The sequence below is a fragment of the Chelonoidis abingdonii genome, chromosome 4, assembly GCF_003597395.2.
Source record: "Chelonoidis abingdonii isolate Lonesome George chromosome 4, CheloAbing_2.0, whole genome shotgun sequence".
In the NCBI taxonomy this organism is placed as follows: Eukaryota; Metazoa; Chordata; order Testudines; family Testudinidae; genus Chelonoidis; species Chelonoidis abingdonii.
This window is the reverse complement of record NC_133772.1, coordinates 60,053,874-60,065,284: the sequence shown is the minus strand read 5'-3', so window position 1 is coordinate 60,065,284 and position 11,411 is coordinate 60,053,874. Positions and strand designations below refer to the sequence as shown.

At 36.4% G+C, this 11,411-nt stretch overlaps 1 protein-coding gene across 1 annotated transcript in view; it reads right to left on the bottom strand.

The window, feature by feature from the left end:
- Positions 1–11,411, bottom strand: part of DCDC1 (doublecortin domain containing 1) — a 441,595-nt gene that overhangs the window by 209,329 nt on the left and 220,855 nt on the right. Inside the window, exons 13-14 of the mRNA XM_032768514.2 lie at positions 8,160–8,285; positions 5,711–5,816 (exon numbers count right to left, since the gene is read on the bottom strand). Of these exons, the coding sequence (XP_032624405.2) occupies positions 5,711–5,816; positions 8,160–8,285 (232 nt within the window). The remainder of the gene's footprint in view (positions 1–5,710; positions 5,817–8,159; positions 8,286–11,411) is intronic.

Here is an 11,411-nt window from a genome sequence, read left to right as displayed (position 1 = left end):
AAATGATTGTCTGTCGTTGCTTTCACGGAGGAAGGAATGAGTGACGACATTTACCCAGAATCACCCGCGACACTGGGTTTGCACCATCATGCATTGGGGTCTCAACCTCGAATTCCAATGGGCAGGGGAGACCGCGGGAACTATGGGATAGCTACGGGATAGCTACCCACAATGCAACGCTCCAGAAATCAACGCTAGCCTCGGACCACGGATGCACACCACTGAATTAATGTGCTTAGTGTGGCCGCGTGCACTCGACTTTATACTATCTGTTTTGCAAAACCGGTTTATGTAAAATCGGAATAATCCCGTAGTGTAGACATACCCTTTGAGAGCTTGGGCCTTGTGGAGGAGTCACTCTGAGAAGAACAAGTGAGAATATTAGCTATCCTCAACCCTGTTTCCTGCCGGCACTAATGGTAACAGATTTAACTATGGACAGGGAAATATAGGAGCCTTACTGGTAGAGGCTGCTCCAAGGATGTGCTGAATCCGTGCACTGTTTAACCATTCTGGCCGCATCATCTCTCCAGCAATCACAATCCCTTTTTGGCTTTCTGGAGAGGGCTGGCCCTGTAGAGGTCTTTTGGTAGAGGGGATGTTGTTGCTATTTCTCAGTGCTGTAGTCTTGCCTCTCCTCTTAACACCCTTAATGACAACAGCAGGGAAGGTCTATGCCACTGAAGGATATTCCCTGCTAGTGGGGTAATTCTCCTCTGCCCAGTTACATCAGCTTTCTAACCAGAGTCAAAGCTGACTGTGTTAAACTTAAATGAAATGTTACTTTATTACTTTCTTTCCTTTTGTTAAATTGTCTTTCAAGAGATGACCAACAACCAACTAAGAGAAAGAGACTGATAAATATGCGGTTCTCTTCTCACTTATATCAGTGTAATTCAAGAATAATTCCAATGAAATCAGTAGAATTACACTAGTATATAATTGGTGCAAATGAGCGGAGAAACAGGCCAGTGGCAACTAGTATAGGGAAAAGTGGTATGAGAAAAAGTTTTCTTATTTTATCTTTCTCTTCATGTTAATTTTTTTTCCAGGCATTGCAATAGAGAATCTCCAAGAAGATAATTGGTCAGCATCAATTTTTTAAAAAACATTATCTAAAGTCACATTGCTGTCTTTTAATGGGCTATAAGACTGATTCTTTTAATTCGAAATTACTTGACTTTGATAAAAAGTAGACTCTCTTGGTACATGTACAAATGTATTGGGATTTAATATTGCAGAGCAGGGGTAGGCAACCGATGGCACATGTGCCGAAGGCAGCACGCAAGCCGATTTTCAGTGGCACTCACACTGCCCAGGTCCTGGCCACTGGTCTGGGAGGCTCTGAGTTTTAATTTTATTTTAAATGAAGCTTCTTAAACATTTAAAAAACCTTATTTACTTTATATATAACAATAGTTTAGTTATATATTATAGACTTATCGAAAGAGACCTTCCAAAAACTTTAAAATGTATTACTGGCACATGAAACCTTAAATTAGAGTGAATAAATGAAGACTCAGCACAGCACTTCTAAAAGGTTGCCGACCCCTGTTGTAGAGCTTCAATGAATGATAGTTTAAAGATTAATTGGCGTTCTTAATATAGTGCTACTTTATATCACAGAATAAAGATGACAACCTCAAAACAGCTAGTTTCTAATATTTGTAAATTACCATTATCTGAAGATTTTTAGAATTTACATTAAATGCTGAATGCAAGGTGAGACTTTTAAAAGCACCTGAAGTGAGTTCTGAGCAAAAACTGACATCCACTTAGGTGCTTCTGAAAATCTTTCCTCTTCACCACACTCTTAAATATTTTAGAATCCCATTAAAGAATAGGTCATCTATTATGCTCATCCATCTTCAAGTTGAAATTTAATTTGTGACTCTCACTTCTATTACTGACAGAGAGACAGTTATACAAGTAGTGTGGAATTGCAAAGGTTTTCTAAAATATAAGGGATGGTGAGGGTTCATATCCTTTTGGACTTGGCCAGGATTAATACGTCATGTCAGAGAAGATTTCTGAATCATTGATCAGAGTTTCTATCAGAAGGCATTTAGGCTTCAGTATTTCTTTTCTGGCTAAACTATGTTATTGTTGAAGACTATATTATATATCAATAACATAATAAGATTAATAATCTTCAACAAATACATATAGTTTAATATTTGGAATATATATACACATATTCTCAAAATGAAGCTGCTGTAACTTTCTTTGAATGAGCATCAAAATAAAAGTAGTGATGACAGATTTGGATGAATGGTTTGGAAGATGATGTATTATAGCTGATTTCATATTTCCTGAATATGAATAGTTTAGTTCCTGGAAGGAGAGTTGCTTGGATAGTTATGCTTGGATTTTATATCTTTTTTAAAACAAGAAACAGAAACTTCAAGTGGGAATATTGTCAAATGGTGGTAGCAATGTCTTACTTGCCAGTGAAACATGTACCAGTGCAGTGGTATTTTTTTTCTTAGTAATCTTTTTTAATATTGACAGCCTTTGTGTGATATGTTTAGAGGACCTGAATTTGACAAAATAATTGTATTAAAAGTATTAAACAGTTAAAGCAGGACTCAAGTGGTATTTAGCCATGAGCTGGATCTCTGCACAGGGTGAATTTTATCCAGTGTTGATTGACTGAGAAGAATGTACAACTTCCTTTAACATTAGTGGGAACTGAGGACTTAAAGCCCTATACAGCACCTTGAAATTTTACCATTATGTCACAAATATGAATGAAACAATTCAGGAACTTGTGCACTAAAGTTTAAATTGCTCTTCATGTTCAGTAAAAGGTCAAGCATATAGAAGTGCGTGTAAAGTCCAAAATTATAGTTTCTCCAAGACTTCCTTTGTTAAAAGTACAATATGCTGAATTCCACAAAAGCAGTATGAATGGACAAATAACCTGACCTAAGGAAGTGCCCAAGGATGACATCTACTGATGGTCATCTATCCCACCTTGCTGATGTATAGGCCAATCTTCCTCACCAGTGACAAAAGAGCAACAGGTTGTAATTGTCAGGGTTATCTGTAGTCCCAGATGCACGCATTGGGATTGTATGTCATAAATTCTACTCAGCGGGAAATGTTTTATTTTTAATCTTCTATTGACAAGAACAGCTAGAGGTTGAGCAATAATATCTATACCTGAAGTCAATTTAAAAATGTATGTATCCAGAACATCTGAGCCTTTTGCCTTTTTAGTGTGTAATCTTCTTAGTGTCTTCTGCACCTCATTGAGCTCCAAGGTTCACAAATACAAAATACTGTAGGTATCCAGCACCTCTGCCCTGAATTTAGCTTTAAAGGAGTCTCTCTTGAGGATATCAAATTATCATTCACAATACGCTGTTCACCCCCAGATGTGTAATTGTTGGATACTCTCACCCTGTTTCCAAATGTATAAGCCTCAATAGGTTAGCACAGCTGTAGTTTTTAAGCTTATATTAACTATCCCATTCTTTATCTCCTAAGGTTTGTTTCTCATATTTTATTGTAGGTAGGCATTAGTAGTATTCAGATGTTTTATCTTTTCCCCATTGCTGATCTACAGATTTATGCATCTCAAGGTCATTTTGGAACACACTTATAGCAGACACCAGAAGCATAATCAAAACAACATGCTAATATATAAACAATATCAGGTAACATATGCCCGAGACCAATGCAGGTTCGAGTAAGGATTTGATTGAGAGAGGAAAATCAAAACGTGGCAGGTTGAATTTCAAAACCAAATGGTTGTTTATTAACAGGGATAAGTTGCAACTTGGGCTGAGGAGGAGCACTTTTACCAACCAACAATACTCTCAGAACAAGAATATACACACAACTTGAAACAGTCTATTTACATCCAACAACAAGAAACCAAGCAGTCTATAATCAACTGATTACTAAAATCCAGAACAGATATACAAAACTAAGTAAACTGTGTGTACATTAACCGAATATTGTAAAATACAACATTTAATCACAATAGCAACCATTACAACAATTTGACTCTCATATACTATATACACATCTTGGTATCAAGTAAGGGAGAGGAAAAAGGGAAGAAGTTAAACAAACAAAGTATTTACAGCACACTCCAGGCACAGCTGACCAGCAGTACAGACACCAAGGGCATGATGAATTGGCGGGAAAATAATCCAAAAAAGAAAGTGAATCGACATGACCCAAGCCGGCTAAATCCGGAGGAGACCCTGGCTGAAAGGGTGATCAGGCCTTTCAGCTAACCCGCGGATACTCCTGCAGATTTTGGCACGAGACTTAGTTTTATTCGAAGACTCTTACTCGTGTCAGCATCTGATTGGTCCCTAGCTCCTTCACCAACCAGGTTCCGAGCTGGTGCCCTCTACGTCAATGGGAGTTGCACTCGGCACACTACTTTTGCACACAGCCCTATGCTTTTGCACACAGCACTAACTTGACCTTTTGACCAACGGAAGGTTCGAGAACAGGCACACTGGTATTTTTGCACACGGCACTAGTCTGACCTTTAGGTGACCAGGGAAAAGAGCGGGAATAAGCACACGGCACTACGGTGTTGCACATGGTACCAATGTGACCTTTTGACTGACAATAGGCCAAACAGACGCCATGTTTAAGCATAGGCTTTAGGGCTGCGACAACATAAAAATGGTGCTTTAGATAACCATAACTTGAATACAGTAAACTATGCTGTTGCCCTACTACACAGAAAACAACCCTTTACATTGTCACAGAAGCAGCCCTGCAGAATGCAGATCGGTGCAGATTGCTTCCCTAAATGCCTCTCCTGACATCATGTCTGTGTTTCCCCATTGCAGCAGAAATGGTGCAGTTCTGCTGTCTATTGAACTTTATTTGCCATTGCGGGGTCAGGAACAAGGTTTGTCTCAGTATTATTATTTGTATCACAGTGCTGTACTAGGCACTGTCTAAAGTGCGAGACAATCCCTGCTCTAAGAAGTTAATGTTTTAAATAGACAAGACAGACAACATGTGGAAGAGGAAACAGGCTCAGGGAAGTAAACTGACTTCCTCATGACCACATAGCTAGTCAGTGGTTCAGGAAAGAATAGAATGCCATTTCCTTCCAATCTGGACTAAGCTGCCTCTTCGTTTGTGAAGAATCTGTGTGAAGAATCTTTAATAGACTCAATGTAAAAAGTTGCATGACAGCTTTAAAGTTGTACTCTATTCGCTTTTCTAAGTAAACTTCAAGAAGTCACAATAACTGGCTTAATTTACATGATTTGAACAATCAAGATGACTTTATTCAGAGGTTTTATATGAATATATTAGATTAGGACCTGGGTTTACTTTTTCAGTTACCAAATACGTTTGATTTGATAAATGAGGCTTATATGCTTATTCCTTCTGTATCATAGTACTTTAAATGCAAACAAAAATTACAGTATCAAAATGAAATTCTGAACTCAAAATTTATACAAACACCACCAAAATATAAGCAGCAAATAATAGTTACTGTATTAGACTAATAATTTTGATTTTCTTTCATTTTGAAATCTATTGTAAAAAGCAAGGATGTTAACCTTTGGAGTGTCTGCATTTATGGGACACTTGTTACATCAATGGAATTAGAACATTCAAAATGCTAACTTACACAAAATAGGAAGTGAAAGTCAGGTATATAAAAAGTCATACTTAATCTATGTAACAGTTTTGTGCTAACAAAAAAGAATAAACTTACCTTGTACTGTATAAAATGGCTATTCATGTCCACCTTTTCCAAGTTTTGAAGTGTCTGGTGGTTTGTGCACTGGAAGTTGCCTGGAAATTCTGTACAAGCTTCCCAACTGAGAATAAACAAAGTCATTACAAGATTCTTTATTGGGACTTTTTATTTAAAGACTACTACTACAGCTTCTATATTTAAACTGAAGTTTACATATTTTCAGATATGTTAACTGTGTGTTAGCATATAATTAAGACTTACAAACAGTAAAAAAGTACAAGCAATCTTAGTATAAGATGTGCTAATTTAAATATTATAAATTATACACAGGCTTAAATCAAAGTTAAACCTAAAATCCAATGGACAACATTTTGACACTTTGGTCTCAGTTGTTTGGTCCAACCAAATTGTACTTCGTGCAAGGAACCCAAAGGGGTAGGGAAAAGATGGTTTTATACTACTTTTGCTCTCTCCTGATCAGAGGTATTCATGGACTAATTTGACCCCCTGTGCAACTTAAAGCAGTTCCAAGACTGCTCTTAATGATGGCAGGAGTAATGGTCATTTCAACACCTGGGAAACACTGCAATATAGCAACACTCCAACCACATTCTATCTCTTAGTCACATTTCTAACACACCATCTACACTGTGAGCTGTACAATGGGGGAAAGGAGGGTGATACTGACCCAACTTTGCTGGCTGTTGTCTGAAGGGGAATCCTTGGTTGCCCTGATTGTTGGGAGTTTTGCCACTGATGTCAATGAGACCAGGATTTCACCCAATATTTTTAAAAAAACACAATTTTTGTGTAGTAATGGGGAGTAGATTAACAGGACAACAAAACTGTGCGCATTTTCCTTTTTAGGTCTTCCCTTTGTTATATGAAAAGGAGATGTTACCGCGTACTGATATAAAATCAGAAATAAAATCTGCCCTGATCTACACATTTTTAAGTCTACATGATTATATAAATGTTTGTGCTTATGTATTCAAACACTTTAGACATCCCACATATAAAGTTGCTCATGTGCTGCAACACTCCCTATTTCCCTGTCCCTCCTATCTCATCCAAGCAACAGTGGTTGTATAAAGGACAGCAGGATCTGGAGGCTACAGTGAAATGGAAGTTGTAGCTAGGGCCTCTCAGAGAGAGGCACCGATACTTACTCTGGAGAATCTTAACAATTCTGCAGTAGGCAGAAAGGTGGGCAATACCAACAGAAAATAAAAGAGGAACTAATTTGATAGGCTGCTATTATTACAGAGTAGGGATTGGGAGGCAGGCTCCAGAATCAGCAGAGTGAAATGCATTTTTGATTGTGACAGTTAGTCCTAATTAGAATTTTTAAATTGATATGCACATGTAATGGTGAAAATATAGGCTCTGATTTTGCAGACATTTATGCACTTGAGTAGCCTTGATCATGTGAGTAACCTCTTTAACTGAATGGGACTACTCACATGCTTAATTTTATTTACTCATGTGCATAACTGTTTCCAGTAACGAGGAGGCCTGGGATATGAAATTTACATAAAGTATTGAAAAATGCACAAGCAGCTATTTAGCTGACTACTTTTATTTTCAACATTTTAACATGTTAAAATGAAATGTTTAACAGGTAAATGTTTTAAAATGCATTTTAGCAAATGTAAAAGCCAAGTCCTTTATTTATATTTCAATAGGAGTACTGGAACTAAAATATATTAGTGACTCAACCAGGCGTAGATTAGGGTTTTGTGGGGTCCCTGAACCAGAGCAAGTGGGGGCCCCTTCCCACCCCTTCTGCCTGCAGTCCCTCGTTCCCTGCCCCAGCACTCCTGCCGGGAAAATGGGGTTGGGGTGCGGGGCTTGCCACACCTGCCCAGCATTCCTGCCAGGGATTGAAGGGAGCAGGGTCGGGGAGCAGGGGCTTGCCCCACTCCACCCTCCTGCCCATTGCTCCAGCCAGGGAATGGGATCAGCGCTTCCCTCACTTTCCCGGCACTCCAGCTGGAGAGCGGAGTTGGGGCGCATGGGCTTGTTTCACTCCACTTGCCTGCCCAGTGCTCCAATTTCCGGAGCCCTGCAATTGATCAGGACCCGATGGCACAGGGCCTGTTGGACCAGTGGGTCATCCTCCACTAGACTCAACATTTCTTTATTGAAATTACCCATTAAACTGTTGCAGAAAAAAACAGGAATTACAGCCCCCTACTTATTTTAGTCACATCTTGTAAAAATTGAAGGATGAGGTATAACAAATTAATTTTTAACAACTACTGAAACCTCATGAAGAGCTGATGATGAAGTTTTGATGTGTTGTACTGTGCACTGAAATAATGTTACAAATTGTCACATTCATAGGAAGATTTGCAGACTAGCTTTTCAACATTTTAATCATCCTCTATATTTCTCCCTTTCTTTCTCTGTATTCTTGGGTTTAGGGTTTCAGAGAACTTTGAAAAAGCAGAAGTTAATATACTTGTCACGTCCAGGCAGCAGATCAACATTAGGTTCCAGAAGAGTTTTATAAATAACTGTGATACCATCCTTTTCAGCTGCAGTCACTCTGTCAAAGGTCAAACTTAGAACACGGTTTAAGGGAGACCTGAAAAATGGAAATAAAATCAAAGGTGACCTTTCTGAAACAAAATCAAACAGCTTCAAAAACAATAATGAGATTATACATACAAAGGCAGTGATCATAATGGAAATGCTGTTGAAAGAACGAAGATAGAAAATATTAAAACCCACTGCATTTTATATATCGGAAAGAACATTAGTAATCTAGTAGCCATGCTCTGGCTTTAGTCTTTAGTTCAGGTGCTTCCATCTCAGATACTAATTCTCTCCCCAGCCATCTTCTTGTCTTTATTAACCTATGGGTTATGGACAGCAACCAAATTCAATTAGTCTTGCAATATTAGCTCTTCTATTGGAATAAATAACAATTTGGGCAGAAGAAATAAGTATTATGATCAGCACCCAGGTAATCATCTAAGGATAACTGCAGAACACAGTTACCACTCTGAAACCTGAAAACTGCAGATTAATGTTCATGAACAATAACTAAATAATATAAATATATTTTGATAAAACAGAGACAAATTATGTATTATTTTGTCAAAATACAATAATAAATACTAGTTTGTTTAATTGGCTGAACCTTAATGGGAAAAATCCAGTGAGGTCTGTGATCGATAGATCAACCTTTAAACTGATGTATTCCTTTATTCGTCTCATAGTTGTAAGCAACATTACACTAAAATCTAATACAGCATGAATAACTTACACATTTATACTCTTATTAGTAAAATTTCTTTTAAAGGCACACAGTCAACTTTTAAAATCCTATTTCCATATTAATATTTTTACTTACAAGTAACAGCTAGAATAGAAAAAGTAAATTGAAATATATTGGAGATAAATATATTTTCTCTCTTTTTCTAATTTGTTTACTTTGTGCATTTGATAGCACTTTTGTATATTCATAGTTTCATTGTTTCCACTGTACAGTCAATCAATTTCCCATTGTTCATTTGGGTCTTTTACACAGCAACAAAGGAAAAAATACATTCAGATAATCAGAGATCCTAGCTAAGGGTCCTTGGTTTGTATGGTGTTTTTTTTTTTAACATAAGAGATATTCAGGGGGCAGGTCAAATTCACTAAAATGCTTTTATTTCATTTTGGTGAAATTAGCCAATTGTGAGTTGTCAATGTCACTTTAAACAAAGAAAACAGTAATACGCTGAACAACAATTGTAAAAATGTGTCAAAACACACATAAAATGAAATGTATGCTATTTGCATATTCTCCTAGTCTGCTTCTGAGGGAAGCACAAGTTTGAGAAATTAGAAAAAGCAAAATTATTTTTAAAACATAAATTTCGATTGTTATTTATCATGTTGTAGTTTATAATCCATTGTTATTGAAATTATTAAATACTCTACTCCATTAACTTAAAGCTGGTAATTTGAAGATATATAAAAGAATGGCTAAGAGAAGCCATTTTCTGGAACATTCTCTAAAAACAATGGTTGTATTTTCTGTATATTCCAAGAATGACCCCAGTGACAAGTTATCAGTTTTGGGTGAAACAGTTATATACAGGAATTATTTGTACAGAAATTTAATCTGTCATAATACATAGGAAAAGTGAAATGTCATCAATAAACTACTCAATTACTTTTTCAGATCGTGCTGTACATCCAGAGACTTGCCATAAATCTGACATAACCCTGTTCCCAGCAGAGTAGAAGTGTAAAGAATTAGTATTAAAAGAAAAAATAGATTTTTGTTTGCTAAAGGAAAAAATAGAGAATTTGAACAGTATTCATCACAAGACTGTATTCTCATCTGCTGCTGAATATGTATAAGTAAATATGAGTTCTATGCAAAACATTACATATGAAGTTTATATTATGTCTTGTATATTTCACAGTTTTCTGACTGCACAGCAAGTTTTATTATTACTATTAATAATATATTCTATGGCAGAGCCCCAAACCCCAGTCAGAATAGGAGTCTCATTGTGCTAGTGACAGTTCAAGCACAGATGTCAAAGAGAAGAAGATAAACAAACTGCTTCCTTGACAATAATCAATGGAAACAGTAAATTGTTTTAAAAGCTTGTAAAATCATGCTAAAATAGCTCATTAAGTTTCAAAATATAAGCCCCCAGAAAATCTCATAATAAAACAGCAAAACAGACTGAAGTATTGATAAATGACTATCTGATGAAGTGTGTTTAGCCCATGAAAGCTTATGCTCAAATAAAATTGTTAGTCTCTAAGGTGCCACAAGGATTCTTCATTTTTTTAATTCAGTTATTGACTTCAATGGGAGTCTTCTTGGATGTGTCTCACAATGTTTTACCAGTCTGAATACAAGAAGTACTTAGCTCAAATAGTTAGAAAATGCCAACAGTAAATCTGTGTTTTGTAGGATTGTAGAGAAATATCATGGCCTTGACTAGCTAAGAATTAGCTTTGGCCTTGATTAGCTAAGAACCAGATATCATCGCCTTGATTAGCTAAGAACCAGATCTGAAAAGGTATTTAGATGATTAAAGATGTGGATAAGCATCTAATGGGACTCTCTAAAGCACCTAGGCACCTAACTCCCTTTGATTTCAATGGAATTTAGCCCCTGAGCACTTCTGATAATCCTGTTATGCACCTAATTGCATCTTTAAGCACCTAAATACCTTTAAAAATATGGCCCTATGTGACTTATTCTCATTTAAAATCAATATTTCACATAAGGTTATTCATTGGATTATTCTAATTTTCTCTTTCTTCTTCATTACTTTGTCCATTTCAAAATAAAAAGATGATGTCACCATAGATTTAATTAAATTATTCACCTTTAATCTGCTTCTAAGTAACTACAAAAGGTACTTAGTAAACTATTCAATAATTGCTAGCACTTTGGAAATTATCACTGATTCCAAGTATTCAGCTGTATTCTAGTCACAATGTAATTAAATAGTCTTCAAGATTGCTAGTGATAAAACTCACAATATCTTAGCAAGTATTCTGTAAATTATTTGGGCTAAAACATGTTTAAGTACTTTTTATTTAAAAATCTGTTGAAACCTGGAACAGATTTTCTGCAATGTGTTAAATATGTTGAACATTATCTTCAAATCAGTGTTCCAGGTATTCTTTACACTTTTGAATTTACAGTAAGTTTACTGTATTAACATCACAGCCTCTCACTACTTTGGCT